Source organism: Muscardinus avellanarius (assembly GCF_963383645.1).
Source record: "Muscardinus avellanarius genome assembly, chromosome: 19".
NCBI classification, from domain to species: domain Eukaryota; kingdom Metazoa; phylum Chordata; class Mammalia; order Rodentia; family Gliridae; genus Muscardinus; species Muscardinus avellanarius.
In genome coordinates, this window is record NC_137805.1 from 31,050,672 (window position 1) to 31,072,569 (window position 21,898).

Genomic DNA, 21,898 nt, shown 5'->3' on the forward strand with positions numbered 1-21,898 from the left:
ACGAGGAGGGCGGAGACCAGGCCCGGCTCCCCAGCCGGGGAGCTCTCCTGCCGCAGAGGGCGCTCGGCGGGGTCGCACTTTGCCGACGGCCCCTGGGCGCCCGCGTGGAGGCGCCGCGCTCGGACCCGCCCGGCACTTGAGCGACGCTCCCCGGCCCGGGGCGGCGGCCGCGCCCGCCAGGGGCCGTCGCCGTGTGCACACCTTCCCGGGGGCCGCAGCGCCGCCGCGGGCCGCGCAGGGGGTCTCCGGCGCGCACGCGCGCGGCTCTTGGGCGACGGTGCCCGGCGCCGGCCCCGCCCCGCCGCGCGCTCCCGCGGCGCTCGGCCGCGCGCCCGCCCGCTTCCTGTGTCCCGGCCGCGGCGGCGGCGGCGGCGGCGGCGGCGGCGGCGGCGGCGGCGGGAGCGCGAGGCGGACGCGGCGTCCTGCAGGCCCGGCCCAGCATGCGCGCCCGCCGGGGGCTGCGGCGGCTGCCGCGCCGCTCGCTGCTCGCCGCGCTCTTCTTCTTCTCGCTCTCGTCCTCGCTGCTCTACTTCGTCTATGTGGCGCCCGGCATAGGTGAGGACGCGCCCGGGACCCCCGCCGGCCTCCCCGGCCCCGGCCGCGCCCTCCGCGCGCCCCGCCGGCCTCCCCGGCCTCCGGCCTCCCCTCCCCGGCCTCCCCGGCCTCCGCGCAGCCCCGGCCGGCCTCCCCGGCCCGCGCAGCCCCGCCCCGGGCGAGTTTGAATGAGCCCCCTAGGAGGGCCGGGCCGGGGCCGCGGGGGTGGGGGCAGCCTCCCCAGGCCCGGACCCCCGGCTCCCGGCGCCGCCCTCCGTGACCTTGGCCCGTCCCCGAGGCCTCGGCTTGCCCCCTCTGTGCAATGGGGACGCGGCCCCGGCCCCTGGGAAGGTCTCGAGGAGGGGAGGAGGACAGGCGCGCTTCCCTCCGGGCGCGCATCGCTCCACCCGGGGCCCGGAGTTGGTCAAGATGAGCGAAATCCTCCATCATCTGTACCTTTCCGGAAAGAAGGGAAGGCGCCCGGGCACCCCGCGGCGCTCGGGGGCAGCCTCGGGGCCGGGCGGAGGTCGTGCGGGGCACGCCGCTGCGGGCGGGCGGGCGGGGGGAGCGGGTCCTGCCTCTGAAGGTCCTGCGCGGCTCGGCTGTGGCGGGTGGTGGTTCAGTAGGGCTTTGTCGCCTGCCGGGGCTGGATGGGCAGAACAGGGAAATTTCCCGATGGACCGGGAGGTTCTCGATTTTTTTTTTTTTTTTTGTGATTAAATCTTATTTCCCTGGATGGTCAGTATTCATGTGGGGTTCTGCACACTGGGGTCTGGGGAGAGAGGAGGCAGGCCGCCTCGGAGCGTCCTAATCCTTCGCCGTCTTATGGACGTGCTCGGGGGTAACATGTGGCTTGTTGGATTTGATGGGTAGATGGTAAAAGGATAACGGATTCTGGCAGGAAAAGCAAACTAATTAGATAACTAATTAGTGGAGTTAATTGAGAAAAGAATTCATTAGCACACTGGCTATTAGGTTCTCATAAAAATGTATGGGTAGTGTGGATTTTGACCTAGAGGCACTCTTCTATTCCACCCCCCTTTTTTTTTCTCCTTTTGGGAACATGGTAGGAATTTCGGGTCCAGGTTCACAGATCAGCTATATCGAAATGGGAAAATACATCCCACGAGGGTGATGGTGACTCTTTGGGCTAGAAAGGTCAGAAGCCAGATTCTCCCAACGGAAATGAAACTCACCCACTTAAGTAAGGTGCCTCTGTGGTGGGTTTTGGTAGATTTCGGCGGGTGAATGATGTATCACTATTACACCTGTTAACTACACCTGTAAAGTCCTGTGTCCCGGATCAGTAAGAGATGCAGAGCGCTTCAGTTTCCATCAGTATCTTCTTAGACCTGGCGTCTGAAAGAGCGGGATCTGTGGAGGTTTCAGATTCTGTTTGTAGGGAAGAGGAAGAGTAAAAGGGATGTTGAGAAGTCTTAGCGTTGACACGACCACAGTTACGCTTGGCGGTTTGTCAGATGTACTTATCTTGCAATTTTACCCCCCCCCCTTTTTTTAAACGAGCTTAATTTTTCAGATGTCTAATTTGGACGGTGCAGGGGCCAGCATTTCCCAAAGGTTAAGGCACTTGAGAGTAACGCAAGCTTTGATGTGTGCCTTGGGATAGGAGGACCTTATTCGAGACAGTTATTAAAATTAGTTTAGAGGCTGGGCGTGATGGCGCATGCTTGTAATCCCAGTACTTGGAAGGCGGAGTGAGACTGGAGTATCCAGGTTTGCCGGCCAGTCTCAGCTACTTAGTGAGGCCCTCCACAACTCAGTGAGACACTGTTTCAAAATAAAGAATAGCAGCAGGGCGTGGTGGCCCATGCTTGTAATCCTGGCACTTCGAGGCAGAGACAGGAGGATTGAGCAGGTTTGAAGCCAGCAAGCTGGTTTAAGAGACCCTGTTTCCAAATAAAAATATAAAAATAGGTCTGGGAGGGTAGCCCGGAGGTAGAAGCGCTTCCAGGAACCCCAGTACCACCACCAAAAAAAAAAAAAAAAAAAAAAAAAAAAAAGCCGGGCGTGGTGATGCACGCTTGTAATCCTTGTGCTTGGGAGGCTGAGACAGGAGGATCGCACAGGTTTGAAGCCAGCCTCAGCTACGTAGTAAGGCTCTCTTAGTGAGACCCTGTTTCCAAAATAAAAACATAAAATAGGTCTGGGAGTATTAGCCCGGAGGTAGAAAACCCCTGGGTTCCACCCCCAGTACCACCAAACCCCCCCCCCCAAAAAAAAAATAGGGCTGGAGGTGTAGCTGGGAGGTAGAATATCCCTGCACTCCATCCCTGGTACTGAAAATAACCTGAGGAGCCAGGCGTGATGACGCACGCTTGTAATCCCAGCATTTTGGAGGCTGAGACAGGAGGGTCACAGTTTGTGGACAGCCTCAGCTACTTAGCGAAGTCCTTTGCAAATCAGTGAGATCCTGTTTTAAAATAAAGAATAGCCAGGCATGGTGGTGCACACTTGTAATCCCAGCATTTGGGAGGCTGAGACAGGAGGATCACAGTTAGTGAACAGCCTCAGCTACTTAGCGAGGCCCTTTGCAACTCAGCGAAGAAGACCCTGTTTCGCAAATAAAAGGCTAAAGAAACGTAGAGCTGGGGGTGTAGCTCGGAGGTAGAAGGCCACTGGGTTTCATTCCTGGTACCAAAAAAAAAGAAAAGAAAGAAAAGGAAGTAACATTAGATTGAACTACATGGAATTCCGTATTTTGTAGGCCAACACAGTTGTACCATAACCACTTCCTATGGTTCAATCTAATACGTTTGCAAATAATGACACATCTGTTTTCTGGCAGGATGGGAAGTGGCAGGCTTGCATTTCCTTCCAGATTTAGTTTTTTCCGGTCCTTTTTGATGTGCTTTGTCAGCCCTTTGGTCCTGTGCTCAGGGTAAAGAGAAATCACCACTCCAAGAATACATTGCAGCTCTCTTCAGAAAGAAGACTGATTTGAAATAAAGATCATGTTAGTTGGTTATAAGTGCGTTAAAGTTACTTGTATATAATACAGTCTGCAAAATTTTAGCCTAACCATTACTTCAGGTTTTTTTTTTTTTTTTTTTTTTTTGAGATCTATTGCTAGTTCTTAAGACTACTGATAAACTGGGGGTTTTCCAAATAAACATATAAAATAGGTCTGGGAGTGTAGCCCGGAGGTAGAAGGGTTTCCAGGAACCCCAGTACCACCAAAAAAAAAAAAAAAAAAAAAGGACGGGCCAGAAAGTGTGAGGACGGGGTAGAGCTGACAGCTGAAGAGGGGAGCAGGGGCCGAGAGCGCGCTGCGAGATGCGGGGCCCCTTCTCTTCAGCCACCTGCCTCATTCTTATTTCCTGGGTCATTTGTTTTACCTGCATGTCAGAGTATCTGTTTTCCTTTCAGGGTTCTGAAGAAAACTTTTATTTATTTATTTTTGAAGATTTAAAGAAGTTTATTAGAAAGATAGAAATACAGAAAATAGAAATACAGTTCCATACCAGACTGGCATGGAGGGGGTGACTTTAAATGAATACACCCTGAAGAAAACTTTGAACTTCTTTATGGCCCCGTAGTTTAAAAAGAAATCTAAGGGCTCAGAGTACATTCCAGCCTGACCAGGTCTTTAAAAGATAACAGAAGCACACTGTTTACAAACACAGTATAGAATGCTGATTTTCAGAAGCCACAGGGAGTTTATGGTGCCATCACAGAGCAGGTGGTACAGAGGTTCCTGACCTCTGCAAATTGTTAAGATGGTAACCGATCTCGAGATCTCGTGCCTGTGCGTAGTTAAGGATAATAGTTTCTGCATTAATGAAATTTTGTTTAAAGATCTGTTCTAGCCGGGCGTGGGGGCACACGCTTGTCATCCCAGCATTCGGGAGGCTGAGACAGGAGGATCTCAGTTCGAGGACAATCTCAGCTACTTAGTGAGGCCCTTTGCAATTCAGTGAGACCCTGTTTCAAAATAAAGAATAAAAATACAGGGCCAGGGATGTAACTCAGAGGTAAAATGCCCCTGGGTTCCATCCCCAGTACCTACCCCCCCCCCCCCCCCCGCCCCTGCACACAAAAAGATCTGTGCTACCATTTAGTCCAATTTCTTCCTTGTTCTTTGATTTGAGGAAAGGAAATGAGGAATGACCCCCCCCCCCCACTGGGCTTGCTTAGTTCCAAGAAAAGTTTGATTTATAGCTAGCCTTTAGAAGGCAGGAACCAGGAATTCTCATTCCACATGACTTGACCAAATGACCTTGAGCAAGTCACTTGATTTCTTTTGATATTTTCAAAAATACAAAGCTGCCGGATGTGGTGGCACAGATCTGTACCCCAGCACTTGGGAGGCTGAGACAGGAGGAGCACAGGTTCAAGACCAGCCTCAGCAGCATAGGAAGACTTTCAACACCTATTGAGACCCTGTGTCCCAAAAACAAAAGGGCTGGGGGTGTAGCTCAGAGGTAGATGCCCCTGGGTTAAAAAAAAAAAAAAAAAAAAGTCAACCAAGCTGTTTGAAACTCTAGAACTGTAATTTTTTTTTTTTTTTTTAAAGAGATACTAGGGATTAAACCCAGGGGCATCTACCTCAGAGCCATATACCCAGCCCTGTTTTTTATTCTTTATTTTGAAACAGGGTCTTGCTAAGTAGCTGCGGCTGTCTGCAAACCGCGATCCTCAGGTCTCCGCCTCCCGAATGCTGGGATTATAAGCGTGCTCCACCATGCCTGGCCCTACACTTTTTAACATAATAAAATTTTCAGATTTTCTCCAGTCAAGTATAGCATGGAAATAATACCTCCTGATATCTCCGTGCATGTAACGCCCGGGCTTTTCTAGAGTGACATACACATGGGGAAATGAGGTTACTTTTCCCTTGCGACCCCCACACACTCTGGCTCACATATTTGAGTCTAGTATTGTGGATTCCTTCTTAGAAGGATTCTGTATTTGGAAAACAGGTTGGAGTTATAAAACTGAACAGCTCCACAATTGACCAGGACTTGGACGATGTTTTATGTTCTCTCTCCAGAGGTTTTACTATATTGGAAGCAAGGTCTTGGGTTTGGAGTCTAAGGAACCCTTCCTTCCTTCCCTCTCTCCTTCCTTCCTTTTTTGGTGGTACTGGGGATAGAACCCAAGGCCATCTGTCTCTGAGCTACACCCCCAGTCCTATTTTATTTTGATTTTGAAACATGGTCTTGCTAAGTTGATGAGTGTCTCACTGTTTGCTGAGGCTGTCCTCAAACCTGTGATCCTCCTGTTCAGCCTCCCAAGTACTGAAATTACAGGTTGGGGCCACTTGACCTGGTTGAGGTTTTCCTCCTCCTCCTCCTCCTCCTCCTCCTCCTCCTCCTCCTCCTCCTCCTCCTCCTCCTCCTCCTCTTCTTCTTCTTCTTCACTGGGCATCGAATTCTACCTCTGAGCTACAGCCCCAGCCCTAATTTTTATTCTTTATTTTGAAACAGGGTCTCACTAAGTTGTGCAGGGCCCACGTGGCTAAGGCCGTCCACCTGATCCTCCTGTCTCGGCCTCCCAAGTACTGGGATTACGGGCATGTACCACCACACCTGGCTTGAAGTTTTAGGAACGAAAACACTCCAGTCCTGGGCAATCTTTGGAAACAGCGATTCAAACAGTGCCAGTACTCCAGCCATGTGCTGGCTCCTGCTCCAGTCCTGACTTTTTCTTCTGAACTGAACTGGCCAGTGAGAGCCACAGCAGATAATCACTGGGAGGGAGGGCGCCCTTTGGGGGAGGAGAAGGGCCAGGAAGTGCCTCACTCACTCACCTGCCCCAGAGTGTTGCACGCCCACCACGGGGGAGGTGTGGTGCTCATCCAGCGCCGCCAGGAGACACACCTGTACCCGGAAAAAGCGAGGGATGAGACACTGAGGAAACTGGACTGAAAAGGGAGACGAGGTTAAGAGCGGGCAAGATAAAGAGTAATCGGAGCCGGCAGGTTGGGCGTGGGCATGGGAGGCGCCCGCGGGCACAGGCCTGCACTATCAGTGAAGGCGCCGTTACTCTGTGTCTAACCGCCAAGTAGAGGGCTCACCTGCCTTTGCGTACTGGCTGTGTGCGTGTACGTGTGTGTACGTGTGTGTACGCGTGTGTGTACGTGTGTGGTACTAGGGATTGCATCCAGGGTGTACTACCTCTGAGCTGCACTCCCAGCCCTGTTTTACTTTTTGTTTTGAAACAGGGTCTCTTTAAATGGCAGAGACTGGCCTCCTGTCCATCGTGTCACAAGCTCCCAAGTACTGGGGTTACAGGGGTGCACCCCCACGTCTGGTTTGACTGCGTATTCTTGTAGAAGTTCGTGAGAATGTTAAAGGAATGTAAAACCTGTGGGTCAGTAGCCTGTCATTTTCCACATACGGGAGGGCTTGGAATTCTATTTTTCTTTTTCTTTGAAGTACTAGGGGTGGACCCAGGAGCACTCTACCTCCAAGTTACACCCTCAGCCCTATTTTTTTTTTTTTAATTCTTTATTTTGAAACAGGGTATCACTAAGTTGCAGAAGGCCTTACTAAATAGCTGAGGCTGTCTGCTAACCATTATCCTCCTTGTCTCAACCTCCCAAGTACTGGGATTACAAGCATGCCACTATGACCGGCTGGAATTTTATTATTTATTTATTTATTTATTTATTTATTTTTACGGTACTAGGGATGGAACCCAGGGGCATTCTACCTCTGAGCTACCCCCCAGACCTATTTTTTATTCTTTATTTTGAAACAGAGTCTCACTAAGTTGCAAAGAGCCTCAGGAAATAGCTGTGGCTGTCCTAGAACCATGAATTCCTCCTCCTTAGCTTCCCAAATGCTGGGATTATAAGCGCGTACCACCATGTCCAGCTATCCATTCCTGGCTATAAAGATCTCATTTCTGTGGGTTTGATGTCCTTACTTTGTGGAGAGCTGCTGCAGGCTGGCGAGGGAGGGGTTCATGTGACATCTTCAGATGGGGGTCTCTCTCTAGGGGCCACAGAGATGCCCGCCATGCCACACTCTTGCTTTAGGACACTTGCCCGGGAACATAAGACGGATTCTGCTTTAGAAATTATTGTGACGAAGAAGGGCAGGAGTTCCGTGTGTTGTCTTGGTTAAAGGGGGAAAAACTCAGAATTTTCTGGGACTGTCTTGGGATATTGAGTTCTTTTCCCTTCCTTTTTTCTCTTTTCAGACCTCTCCTGTCCTCTGGGTGGCCCTTCCCCACTGCTCTCACTACAGCTTTAAGCTCGAAGTGGGCCTGGACTCGTTTGCGCGGTCCAAGCGAGCCCTGTGCTCAGACCCCTTGACACTGGGGAGCGGGGAGCCACTTTAAATAATGCAGAGCGCTTCTTTTGATAGTTGAGTGAGCACTGGCTCGCTGCTGGATACGGCTCCTCCTCTTTTCCAGGTCACAGCCGCAGGCGCTGTGCCCCACTAGGGGAGCCCGGCCACTGTTTCTGAGGTGCCTTGGTTACCAACATCAATTATGAACATGCTCCGAGGCGGCGGCAGCCTCGTAATGAGGAGCTGGGCCCCGGGTACCAGGTGCCGAGGGAGTGGAGCCTGGTAGAGTGTAGGGTCATGGGGTGTTTTGGATTTTTTATTTTGGTGGTACTGGGGATTGAGCCTGAGCCATTCTACCTCTGAGCTACACCCCCAGTCCTATTTTATTTTATTTTTTGTTTTGAAGCAGGGTCTCGCTAGGTGGCTGAGAGCCTCGGGACATTGCTGAAGCTGTCCTTGAACCTGAGATCCTCTTGTCTCAGCTGACTTCCAGGTGCTGGGATGACAGGGGTGTGCCACTGCCTGGCTTTTTATTTTATTTATTTTTGCTGTACTAGGAATTAAAACCAGGGGCATTCTGCCTTTGAGTTACACCCCAAGTCTGATTTTTTTTATTTGGCAGGGTTTCACTAAGTTGCAGAAGGCCTTACTAAGTAGCTGAGATTGGCTGTGAACATGCCATCTTCCTGTCTCAGCCTTCCAGGTACTGGGATTACAATTTTTTTTATATTTTGGTGGTACTGGGGGAGGAACCCAGGGTTTTTTCTACCTCCGGGCTATACTCCCAGACCTATTGTTTACTTTATTTGGAAACAGGGTCTCACTAAGTTGCTGAGAGCCTCACTCAGTAGCTGAGGCTGGCTTCGAACCTGTGCGATCCTCCTGTCTCAGCCTCCTAAGCGTGGGGATTACAAGCGTGCGCCACCACGCCCAGGTATATTTTTTGTGTTTATTTTATTACTATTTTTTTTTTGTGTGTGTGGTACTGGGACACATTGATCAGGGGCATCTACCTCCGAGCTACACCCCAGTCCTATTTTTTATTCTTTATTTTGAAACAGGGTCTCACTGAGTTGCAAACGGCCTCACCAAGTAGCTGAGGCTGGCCTTGAACTTGGATCCTCCTGTCTCAGCCTCCCAAGTGCTGGGATTAAAGCCGGGCATGGTGGTGCACCCTTGTAATCCCAGCATTTGGGAGGCTGAGACAGGAGAATCACCGTTTGAGGACAGCCTCAGCTACTTATGCCCTTTGCAACTCAGTGAGACTTTGTTTCAAAATAATAAAGAAATAGGGCAGGGGGTGTAGCTCAGAGGTAGAATTCCCCTGGGTTCCATCCCCAGATCCACAAAGACAAAAACAAAAACAAATGCTGGGATTATAAGTGTGCGACATCACACCCGGCTGGGTTTTTTTTTTTCTTTTTTTTTTTTATGTACTGGGGATGGAACCACGCCGGGATAAAGAGGAAATAGCCATGTTTGTTTGTTTGTTTGTTTTGTTTTGCAGAGCTGAGAGTGGAACCCAGGGCCTTGCTTATGCTAGGCCAGCACTCTACCATTGAGCAATGCTCCCAGCTCCTGTTTGGTCTTCTGATTCCTTAAAAATTGGTAATTCTAGCCGGGCGTGGTGGTGCATGCTGTAATCCCAGCATTCGGGAGGCCGAGACAGGAAGATTGCGATTTTCGGCCAGCCTCGCTATTTAGTGAGGCCCTCCGCAACTCAGTGAGACCCTGTTTCCAAGTAAAGAATAAAAAAGTAGGGCTGGGGATGTAACTCAAGGTAGAATGCCCCTGGGTTCCATCCCCAGTAACACACGCACACACGCACACACATGCGCACACACGCACGCACACGCACACACATGCGCGCACACGCACGCACACACACACACACACACACGCACACACGCGGTGATTGACGCACAGGAACACCGTCCCTGGGGCTCTCGCCCCTGAGTGGCACAGGCACTGGGTGGCAGGTGGCGGTGAGAGACGGGTGCCAGGCTGGTCCCTTGATGACTCGGAGCCATGCGGTGTGGCCACAGAATCCCCTCTTCCCTTCAACACGTTACAGAACTTGAAGGTTTTGCCAGAGCGTGGGGAAACGGGCAGTGTAACATAACCCTGCTGAACTCTTGCGAGCCTGACGTGGCAAAATTCGGGAAATTGGTATTTGTTTCCTGGTATCGGCTGAATCACACCTGTATTTATCTAACTGCAAGTGATAATAGTGTTTTAGGCAAGTGATACCTGGAAAGTTTTCATATTTGGGGGCCTAAGTTAAAAGTGCCAGGTATAGCCGGGCGTGGTGGGCACGCTGTCATCCCAGCATTCGGGAGGCTGAGACGGGAGGATCGTGGTTCGCGGCCAGCCTCAGCTACTTAGGCCCTCTGCAACTTAGTGAGACCCTGTTTCAAAATAAAAAATAGGGCAGGGGGTGTAGCTCGGAGGTTGAATGCCCCTGGGTTCCATCCCCAAACCCACACACACAAAATAAAAGTGGCAGGTGTCATGGCGCATGCCTCTAATCCCAGTACTTGGGAGGCCAAGACAGGAGGATCATAGGTTTGAGGCCAGCCTCAGCAACTTAGAGAGACTCTTTTTCAAAAAATAAGTAAATAAAGTAAAGTAGGGTTGGAAGTGGAATGCCTCTAGATTCAACCTTTAGTACTAAAATGAAAAAGGAAAATTACATATGTGGCTTTGCATTTGTCCGATTTGGTTCTTTTCTTTTTCTTTTCTTTTTTTTTTTTTTTTGTGGTTTTGGGTATAGAACCCAGGGACGTTCTATCTCTGAGCTATACCCCCAACCCTATTTTATTTTATTTCTCTTTTGAAACAGGGTCTCGCTAGGTGGCTACGAACCGTGATCCCCCAGTCTCAGCCTCCCGAATGCTGGGATTACAACTGTGTGCCACCACGCCCGGCTGGTTATTTTTTATAGCCAAATTCCTTAGTTGAAGCGCCGTTGGTCACACCCCTGGAGTGTGCTAGGTTTAGGTTCGGGGTGCGGTGGTGAACAAAGCCGGGCTCGCTTTGGTCAGGTTTCAGTTCCGCGTGATACTGTCCTTCTAGACGGAGGTGTGTGGCCGAGGAAGCGTTCGGCGAGGTTTCGCTTGGCGTCCCCGTCCATCCCTTCGTTGCCGGGAGTGGTGGTAGGTCCATCTCCACTGTAGACCGTCGAGGCAGCAGAAGACTAAAGAAGCCGCCAGTCTCAGCCGTGGGGCGCGCTGGCTGCGCCTGGTCCTGGGGTGCTCCCAGGGAGCGGAACTGCTCTGCTCTTACCTCCCACACCCTGAACTTGGTTAAAGACGCAGAGGCTCTCTGGGCACGAGGAGGGACGTGCCTACGTGCCGAGGCCTCTCCCAGCAGTCTGGCGCGTGGAGGTCCTCACTGAGCCCAGGGTCCCGTGCCCTGGTCGCCATTGCTCCTGGCGAATTCAGGCTCCTCGTAGCAGGCCGCCCGAGGTCTGGCCTCCCCTCCCCGCTCCAGCCTTTGCCTTCCAGCCACAGGGGTCTCGCCTGGTTTCTGGCATAGGTAGAAATCCTCACTTGCTGACTTCTGTCCTCCTGCTTGTCCCAGGCTCGGAATCAGCCAAGGTGCACGGGCCTTGCCTGTCCACGGTGGTGTCCCAGGGCCTGCGCGCCAGCTGCTCAGGACCCGCTCAGCCAGCAGGGCCCACGGAGGCGAGGCAGCCCGCTCGCCTGCCGCTCCCTTGCGGGTGTTGGTGCTCCTGAGCCTTCAAAGCGAGGAGCTGAAAGGATCAAATAAAAATGCGGATTTGTGAAAATGTTAACATCATAATTGAAAGCATGACTGGGGCGCAGTGTGAGGTGGAGGGCCACATGCCCATTGCAGGAGCTGCTCGGGGGCAGTGGGCCAGGGCTGTGGGAAGCTGGCAGGGCGCCTTTGCCCACTTTTTTTTTTTTCCAGTACTGGGGATAGAACCCAGGGGCACTCTACCTCTGAGCTACACCCCCAGCCCTTTATTTTGAAACAGGTCTCACTGAGTTGCAGTGGGCCTCACTAAGTAGCTGAGGCTGTCTGAACAGTGATCCTCCGGTCTCAGCCTCCCCAAGGCTGGCATTACAAGCGTGCACCACCGCGCCTGGCTTCAAATGAATCCTAACCATACTTTGATGTTGAAATCAAGTAGTTTGTATCTTGTCTCTATGGTGACGCTTTGATAATGCACGTCACAAGTTAATGTACGGTTTGTCTTGTGCCTGAAACGGAGGTGAAAAGATTCGATGAACAGAAGAAAACGACAAGTAACAGGAGGGAGGTAGAGCAGTTGTTCTGAGAGAGACTGGTGAGTGAGCCCAGAGCCTCACGCACGCTGGGCAAGCACTCTCCCCGAGCCGCATCCCTATCCATTTTTATTTCTATTTTTTTCTTTTGAGACGGGGCCCTTAGTAAGCTGGCCCATCTGGCCTCAGAGCTGCCGTCCTTCTGCCTGCAGCCTCTGCGTAGCCGGGGTTCTGGGCGTGCCACGTGCTTGGCGGCGCAGCTGTGCTTTTTGTGTGTGTGGTACTGGGTGGTGATTGGACTCAGGGGCATTCTGCCTCTGAGCGACAACCCCATTTATTTTTTATTTTGAAACGGGCTCAGTAAGTTGTCGAGGGCCTCAAGTTGCTGAGGCTGGCCTTGAACCTGTGATCCTCTTGTCTCAGCCTCTCAAGCACTGGGATTACTGGTGTGTGCCACCATGCTCACTCTAGCAGTTCTTGTGTATTCCTATGGACATTGCTTCTAGGTTGAGCCACACCCTCAACCCTATTTTATTTTTACATTGAAACGATCTCACTAAGTATGAGGATTGCAAGCATGTGCTGCCATGCCTGGCCTTATTTCTAATATTTTTTTGTACGTGTGGTATTGAGGTTTTGAGCTACACTCCCAGCCAATTTTATTTTTTATTTGGAAACAGGGTGTCACTAGGCTGATGAGAGTCTCACTACTTGATGAGGCTGTCTTTGAACCTGAGATCCTCCTGCTTCAGCCTCCCAAGTACAGAGATTACAGGGTGAACCACCACACCCAGCTTTTATTTCTAATTTTAATCAGAAAAAAATTTAGGTGTGCGTGGCACACGCTCGTAATCCCCGCGCTTGGGAGGCGGAGACAGGAGGATCACGTAGGTTCGAAGCCAGCCTCAGCTACTTAATGAGGCTCTCAGCAACTTAGTGAGACCCTGTTTCCAATTAAATATAAAATGGGTCTGGGAGTATAGCCCGGAGTTAGAAAGCCCCTGGGTTCCACCCCCAGTACCACCAAAAAAAAAAAAAAAAAAAAAAAGAAAAAACATTTAGGTGTGCTGGGTGTGGTGAGCACTCCCAGTACTTGAGAAGCTGAGACAGGGACATGGGCTTGTCACCAGTTTCGGCTACTTAGGCCTTCTGCAATTTAATGGAATCTTGTTTCAAAATAAAGAATAAGCCTGATGTGGTGGTGCATGCTTGTAATCCCCGCGCTTGGGAGACAGAGACAGGAGGATCGCACAGGTTTGAAGCCAGCCGTGTGCGCTGGCTTAGGAAACCCTGTTTCCAAATAAAAATGTAAAAATAGGTCTGGGAGTGTAGCCCGGAGGTAGAAGGGCTTCCAGGGAAAAAGAAAAGAAAAGAATAAAAAAAATCTGGCTGGAAATATAGCTCGGAGGTAGAATACTGAGGCTGGCCTCCAATCTGGGTTCAATCCCCGGCTTGGCAAAAAAAAAATAGAAAAGAAAAACCATTCAGGTGAATGCTGTGTCTTCAGCTTTATGGGGAGAGCCGCACTGTTATGATTGAACGTGCCAGCCTTTGCTTTCGAGAGGCAGTTCTTAGGCGATGAGGACCCGTCTTGCTTTTTTGGAAGAGGGACTAGGCAGGAGCACCTTCTGAGATGGGAGCGCTTGGGAGTCTCGCTCAGAACAGCCAGGTCCTTCTGTCTTGAGTGGAAGGTGGAGCCTGTGGCCTCTGCTGCTGAGGCCTGACCAGCGGCAGCTCGCGGAGGCCTGAGCATCCCTGTGGCCTGCAGGTCTCCTGCCGCCCGCCCGCGAGTCTCAGTGTGAGGGGGAGGGTGCGGTTGACGGTTTGGGTTTTGGTGTTGGGTTGATTTTCTGTGTTTTCTTGTTTTTCTGTGTTTTCTTGTTAACTCGGCCTGCCAGCCTTTTTCATTCTTGGTTATGGTATTAGGAGTCTTAATATTTGTAGGTATTAGGTGATTTGGATTTATTTGAATATCATTTGGCACTAGGAAAATTAACTCAAGGTTATAGAAAAGTTTAGACTTAAAAAGTATAGTATAATGGGTCTTTATGAACAAAAGTAATTGCCACCTAGTACTGGGGGTTGAACCTGGGCCTCACACAGGCTAAATAATCTTCCACCAACCTGCGTTCCCAGCACCTTGCTATTTTACTTTTCTTTTGAGACAGTGACTAATTGCCCAGGCTGGCCTTGAACCTGCAGTCCCTCTGCCTTAGTCTCCGAGTAGCTGGGATTACAAGCGTGTGCCACCGGGCCTGGCCAAAGCAATATTTTTGGTGAGATCAAGGCTTGTGTGTGTGTGTGTGTGTGTGTGTGTGTGTGTGTGTGTGTGGTACCAGGAGTGGAACCCAGAGGCTTTCTACCTCTGGGCTATACTCCCAGCCCTATTTTATATTTTATTTGGAAACAGAGTCTCACTAAGTTGCTGAGAGCCTCACTAACTAGCTGAGGCTGGCTTCCAACCTGCACGATCCTCCTGTCTCAGCCTCCCAAGCGCGGGGATTACAAGCGTGCTCCACCACACCTGGCTTGATCAAGGCTTTTCATAAGACATATAAAAGTAAAAGGGCCAGAAGGCCCTCCTTTCCCCCTAACAAAGGAGAACCGGGCCCAGGCTTGGGCTTGTCTGACGTGTCTGCTACAGGGTTCCTTAAAGCTTTGGAGAGCTGAGTGTCATGTTGGCTCAGGTGTCTTGCAGACCTGTGCAAAGGGATGCAAACAGTACACAAAGGCACTGGGACGCCGCAGCGCCGAAGGGAGGTCAGCTGTCAGCTGTCCAGTACGGAGAGCTAAGAGCGGGTCAGGTGACAAAGGGACTTCTTTGTGTCAGCAACTGCAGTGAACTGGACGAGTAAGGGGGGTCTGAAGCACTGGACCTCAGTGAAGCTTCCACAGAATTTCATTTTCGATCGGCCAGACTTTAATTTGAACCCTTGAATTCAGTGTCACCAGCAAGCCCACCTGCAGAGGACAGGCCTCCTCCATGAGGCGGCCTCGCAGTGGAGGTGCGGCGAGCTCCGGGCAGGTGCCTGGCTGCCGCCGTGGCTGCTGCCGCCGCCAACATCCCTTGCGGTGCTCCGCAGTATCCTGGGAGCACTGCTCGTGTTGATGGGGACCTGTGTCCTTCTGGCTCCCTCGGTCTCTTTTCGAGAATTTATTGCTAATTTCTGCAGCTGTACGCATCCGCGTTGACCAAAGTGAATTGGATGTTTACAAGAGGAAGGACGGCAAGAATGCCCCTTGCAGGGCTTGGCTGGCACAGGTCTTGTGGCTTGAGTTCAGGGACATTCCCAGGGGCCGCAAGTTAAACACCCCACGGACGTCACCTGAGTGCCATTATTTCTATTGCTTTCTTAGCTCTGTAAGTACAGTAGTAAAACAGACTGGCATAGATTGACGTTGTGGTTCCAGGTCGTCTTACGTGTGGGACAGGCAGGCTCTCTTCCTCGTGGATTTTGAGACTTAGCAGTGGATTATTTATGTAGGTGGTGTCATCGGAGACATTCCGGGATGAATCATGTGTAATTAGGATCCAGCAAGTGTCGCCGCCCTTGTTCTGTTGAACAATATTTTTAAGCTTATTAAATCAACTTTGAGAGTGATAAAAGGAAATTACAATAATTTATTCATAATCATCCTCACAAATGTTTTCGTTGTTTCCTTCCCATCTTTATATACATACAGATATTTGAAAGTTTCGTACCCTCTGAGTTGCTGGCTGAGGGAAGCAGCAGACGGACCGCCCAGTGAGAGCTGGGCTCCCGGAAGAGCAGACTTGGTCTCTGCCGTGCAGTTTTCCCCAGGGAAGTTCTCTTTGTTATGTCTGGATATAAGATTATTTCCAGCCAGGGATTCTCTCTTTCTTTTTTGGCAGTACTGGGGATGGAACCCAGGGGCATTCTACCTTTGAGCTACACCCCCAGATTTTTACTCTTTATTTTGAAACAGGGTCTCAGTTGCAAAGGGCCCCAGTAAGTAGCTGAGGCTGTCTGCGAACCACAGTCCTCCTGTCTCATTCTTCCCAGTGCGGGATTAGAAGTGTGCGCCACCGTGCCCAGCATTTTTTTTTTTTTTCCGGTAACTGGGAATTGAACCCGGGGTGTTCTACCTCTGAGGTACACCCTCAGCACTATTTTATTTTATTTTTTGAAACAGTCTCACTAAGTTGCACCTGGCTTCACTAAGTTTCTGAGGCTGGCTTGTAAACCAACAATCCTCCTGTTTCAGACTCCCAGGAATTCAAACTGGGATTGCAAGCATGCATCACCACGCCTAGCAAACGCAGGGGCAGTCAGTCTCTGTCCGACACCCTCAGTCCAGCCCTTTTTATTTTATTTTGAAGCAGGGACTCACTGAATTACTGAGGTTGGGCTGCCATCTTTGATCCCCTTGTCTTGGCCTCCCAAGTATGAGATCTCAGGCCTGTGCCACTATGTCTGGTTTCTGGCCAAGAATTCCTTTTTTTTTTTGGTGGTACTGGGGATTGGTCCCAGGGGCATTCTACCTCTAAGTTACACCCCCCACCCTATTTTTTTTATTCTTTATTTTGAAACAAGGTCTCACTGAGTTGCAGAGGGCCTCACGAAGTTGCTGAAGCTGTCCGCGAACCGCGATCCTGCCATCTCGGTTTCCCAAGTTCTGGAGTTACAAGCGTGCATTACCACACCTGGCCTGATAGCAGGGACACAGAGGCAGCGCGCCTGCGCTCTCGCCGACGGCGCAGGGTGACAGAACCATGGCTCCTTTGGAGCCAAGTCAAATCTCATTGTTAAAAACTATTGGTGCCGGGCGTGACGGCGCGTGCTTGTCATCCCAGCATTCAGGAGGCTGAGACCGGAGGATCGCGGTTCGCGGACAGCCTCAGCTACTTAGTGAGGCCCTCCGCAACTCAGGGAGACCCGGTTTCAAAATAAAAGAATAAAAAATTGGGCAGGGGGTGTAGCTCGGAGGTCAGATGCCTCTGGGTTCCATCCCCAGACCCGCAAAAAAAGCAAACCAAAACAACAACAACAAAAAACTATTGGTAAAATTAAGTGGGAGAATTTCAAACTTCAATGGATGTTTCAACACTATGGTTAATTTAACATGAAAATATAGTAGTTATTATTTCTTCCTTTGGAAGAAATTGGATTCCACAGAGTAGAGATCCAGCTTTTCTCAGGACACTGGTCTCCGTGACCACTTTTCCTAGTTTGACAAGTAAACTTAGGCCAGGCCTGGTGGCACATGCCGGCAACCATCCACTTGGGAGGCTGAGACAGGAGGATTGCAAATTTTGAGGCCAGACCGGGCAATTTAGTGAGACTCTGTCTCAAAATAAAATTTAGAAAAGACTGGGGGCACAGCTCAGTGTCGTAGCACTTGCTGAGTTCGTGGGAGGTCCTGTGTTTAGTCCCCCGAACCATGGAGAGGGGGAAAAAGTAAGGAAACTAGGAAAGACCAGAAGCTGTTGGGCCTCGTGTCACTGGTTTCTTGGCAGAAGCCGGGCTGGGCTGCCCTGGCCACGCGCCTCACGCCCCCGTCCTCGGCCGCCTTGTGTGTGGCGTGTGGCTGCTTGTCTGTAAGTCTCCAGTGGAGGAGTTCAGTGTGTGGGGAGAGTTCATCTGTGCGGCTTCTCCAGCATGACCCGGCTTCCTAGCTCTGTGGGACACCCCATTTGGAAGCTCAGAATTAAAATGAGGGTGTTTCAGGCCGGGCGTGGTGGCACGCGCTTGTCATCCCAGCATTCGGGAGGCTGAGACCCGGAGGATCTCGGTTCGCGGACAGCCTCAGCTACTTAGTGAGGCCTCTGCAACTCAGTGAGACCTGGCTTCAAAATAAAGAATAAAAAAAAGGGCAGGGGGTGTAGCTCAGAGGTCGAATGCCCCTGGGTTCCATCCCAGACCTGCAAAAAAAAAAAAAAAAAAAATTGAAAGGAATAAGTTGACATTACATGTGATATTTCTTTTTCTACTCCAGCCTTCACTTTTATTTATTTATTTATTTATTTATTTATTTATTTATTTATCTATCTATTTATTTTGTGGTACTGGGGATGGAACCCAGGGGCATTCTACCTTCGAGTGACACCCCAGCCTTGCTTTTTTATTCTTTATTTTAACACGGGGGTCTTACTGAGTTGCAAAGGGCCTCGCACAGGTTCACGGCCAGCCTCAGCAGTTTAGTCAGGTTTCAAAATAAAGAATAAAAAATAGGGCTAGGGGTATAGCTCAGAGATGGAATGCCTCTGGGTTCAGTCCCCGGTAAAACACACACACACACACACGAATTATAGAGCTTATGGAAGAAAGGGGGTCAGGTATATACCATCCTCAAATTTCATTAGTGACAATTAAAACAGGACCCTAATGAAAACATCAGCAGCTTTACAGTGTTTAATAAATGGCAGAATTGAGCACTTTACTTTGAAAAGGTGCAGAGTTTGCTTGTGGGCGGGGCGGGGCCGACTGGGGCTGGGCTGCTGGAGGCTCTGCAGTGGCAGGAGGTTTTCAGAATGGCCAGGCCCCGACTCCTCCCAGTGCTCAGTGACTCGGAACCCACCCTGAAGTTAAGAAGTTCACGCCAGCGCCTCACTTACTCAAGTCTCAGATGCCTGTTTTATGGCCAGTTGCCCCAGGAACGGCCCTTTTCTATCAAAAGGGTCTAGTTCAGCAGTATTATATTGAGTTGTCCTGTCTCTCGGTATCCTGGAATATCTGGAAAAGTCGGAGTCCTGGCTTGACTTTCATGACCTTGACACTGGGAGGACGGCAGGCCATCTGTTCTGCCTGGAGGCCTTCACTTTGAATCGATGCTCTCTCTGGTTACTCGGGCTCTGCAGCTTTGCAGCAAAAGTACAGATACAATGTCATATTTTTTTTTATATATATATGTAATTGTGGGGATTGAACCCAGGTTACTGTACTGAGCTACAGCCCTTTTTATTTTATTCATTTTTTAATTTTTTATGGTATTGAGGATTGAACCCATGGGCATTCTACCTCTGAGCTACACTCCCAGCCCTATTATTATTTTTTTTAATTTTAATTTTTATTTGTCTTTTTATTTTTCTGTGTGTGGTACTGGGGATGGAACTCAGGGGCTTTCTACCTCCAGACTATACTCTCAGACCTATTTTATATTTTATTTGGAAACAGGGTCTCACTAAGTTGCTGAGAGCCTCACTCAGTAGCTGAGGCTGGCTTCGAACCCGTGCGATCCTCCTGTCTCAGCCTCCCAAGCGCGGGATTACAAGCGTGTGCCACCACACCCAGCTTTTCCTATCATTATTATTATTATTATTATTATTATTATTTTTTTTTTTTGCAGTATTGGGGATGGAACCCAGGGGCATTCTACTTCTGAGCTACTGCCCCAGCCCTATTTTTTAGTCTTTTTATTTTTGAAATAGGGTCTCACTGAGTTGCAAAGGGGCTTTGCAAGTAGCTGAGGCTGTCCGCAAACTGTGATCCTCCAGTTTCCACCTCCCAAATACTGGGATTATGAGCGTGCACCACCACGCCCAGCTTCAGCTCTATTTTATTTTGAAATAAGGTCTCACTAAGTTGTGGAGAGCCTCACTAGGTTGCTGAGCCTCCCAGGTAGTGGGGTTAAAAGCTCTTTCTCTCTTCTCTTTGCTTCTTTCTTCCTTCCTTTCTATTTTTCTCTCCTTCCCTCTTCCCCCCCCCCCCCCCCCGTCTTTCTCTCTCTTTCTTTTTTTCTTTCTTTCTTGTACTGGGGATTGAATCCGGGGCATTCTACCTCTGAGCTAAATTCCCAGCCTGATTTTATTCTTTATTTTGAAACAGGGTTTCACTAAATTGCAGAGGGCCTTGCAAGTAGCTGAGGCTGCCCGCGAACCGTGATCCTCCTGTCTCAGCCTCCCAAGTACTGGAATTACAAGCGTGCACCTCCACGCCTGGCCCTCTCTTTCTTTTCTGTGTTGTTTGTGTGTTGTTACCCAGGCTGGCCTCCAGCTCCTGGGTTCAGTTAATCTTCCTGACTCAGCCTTCTGAGCTGGGACCACAGGCACCATGCCCAGCGTTTGAAATTCCTTAAGACCTTTTTCTGTGTCTCGAAGCTTGGGGTATTCCTGATTTCTTCCTATAGACTGCACTTTTTTCGTTTTTTGAAGAGATAGAAAAAAGGTGAGCCGGGCGTGGTGGTGCACACTTGTAATCCCAGCACTCAGGAGGCTGAGACAGGAGGACTGTGGTTCGTGGTCAGCCTCAGCTACTTAGTGAGGTCCTTTGCAACTCAGTGAGACCCTGTTTCAAAATAAAGAATAAAAAATAGGGCAGGGGATGTATCTTGGAGGCAAAATGCCCCTGGGTTCCATCCCCAGTACCGCAAAAACAAAAAACAAACAAACAAAAAAAACACATTGAAATGTGGTCTTGCTAAACTGCTGAAAGTTTCCCTAAGTTACTAAAGATGGTCTTAGACCTGCATGCTCCTGTGCCATCCTCCCAAGTGCTGGGATTACAGGCGTGCCCCAGGCTTCTGGCTGCCTAGAAGGTGACAGGGTGAAACGTTTAGCACACACAGCTGTGCTGAGCTCTTTTTCAGCCCAGCAGCCTTTCCTCCTAGCTGGGCACAGGCATTTGAGAGGCTCTGTTTCCCAAATGAACCCATCTTCTCCCCTCTCGGGGCTCAGGGGCGCAGGCACATATGCTGACCTGTCTGCAGGGCAAAGGCTGCTCCCCTGGTTTCCTCTCCACACGTCCTTGGCTTTGCACGTGTGGGCGTGTCAACACGCTAGATCTCTGAGGTGTAGATGTGCACAGGAGGACCCCAGGCTTGGAGAGGTAGATGTAGGCGTCCAGTCAGGGCACGCACAGGTAGGGCTGTTGGAGCCCAGTGTGCCTGCCCCTCCCCCCAGCCTGTGCTGTGTGTGCACACACGGGGAGAGGGGTTCATGTGGATGGAACCCCCGGAGCATCTTACCTCTGAGTCACACCTCCAGTACCACCACCAGAAAAGAAAAACAACAACAACAACAACAAAAACCAGGCTTGATGCTGCAAGCTTGTCATTACTTGGGAGGCCGAGACGGGAGGATCACGGGTTCACAGCCAGCCTCAGCTACTTAGGCCCTCCGCAACTTAGACCCTGTATCAGAAGGGCTGGAGTGTAGCTCAGAGATAGAATGCCCCTGGGTTCAATCCCCAGTACCACCCAAAAAGAGAGACAGACAGGCAGGCAGACAGTGATTTTTTTTTTTTTTTTTTGATGGTACTGGGATTCCTGGAAGCTCTTCTACCTCCGGGCTACACTCACAGACCTATTTTATAATTTTTATTTGGAAACAGAGTCTCTTAAGCCAGTGTGGCTGGCTTTGAACCTGCGCGATCCTCCTGTCTCCACCTCCCAAGCACGGGGATTACAAGCGTGCGCCACCACACCCGGCAAGACAGAGACTTTTAAAGAAGTCCACTTAGCTTAGCTGACTGGCGGGTCTTAGGAAGAGCAGCGGACCTCTGCAGCGCTCCCTTGCGGAGCCCTCAGTCCTGCTCTGTGAACTGCAGCTGGTTGTTGTTGAGGGTGCCCACATGCTTTGGTTATTTTCCAGGTACAGAGATGCGCCGTTTTGTGTCTTTGTTCCTCTGAGGCATTCTCCCTTGTCGCCCACGGTGGGCCGGGAGTGGGCGCCTCCCCGGGTGCTCCTGTTGCGGGGCTTCCCGCCCTGGAGTCCCCTGGCACCGGTGCCTCCTGTGCAGCATAAGCACCTGCTGCCAGCAGTCCCATGCAAACACTGGGCAAATGCCCCACCGCAGCCAGGCTCCTCGAAGTCCCATGAAAACGCCACAGAGGAGCCGGGCGTGCTGGCGCACAAGCTCGTCATCCCAGCACTCGGGAAGCGGAGACTGGGAGGAT

The 21,898-nt window shown here is 50.7% G+C and overlaps 1 protein-coding gene across 1 annotated transcript in view; it reads left to right on the top strand.

The window, feature by feature from the left end:
* Positions 1-440: 440 nt before the first annotated feature.
* The window catches only part of B4GALT5 (beta-1,4-galactosyltransferase 5), a gene marked incomplete at both ends in the record, with an annotated part of 63,199 nt that continues 41,741 nt past the window's right edge, over positions 441-21,898 (top strand). The window contains one exon of the mRNA XM_080716591.1: positions 441-555. Within this exon, the coding sequence (XP_080572717.1) occupies positions 441-555 (115 nt within the window). The remainder of the gene's footprint in view (positions 556-21,898) is intronic.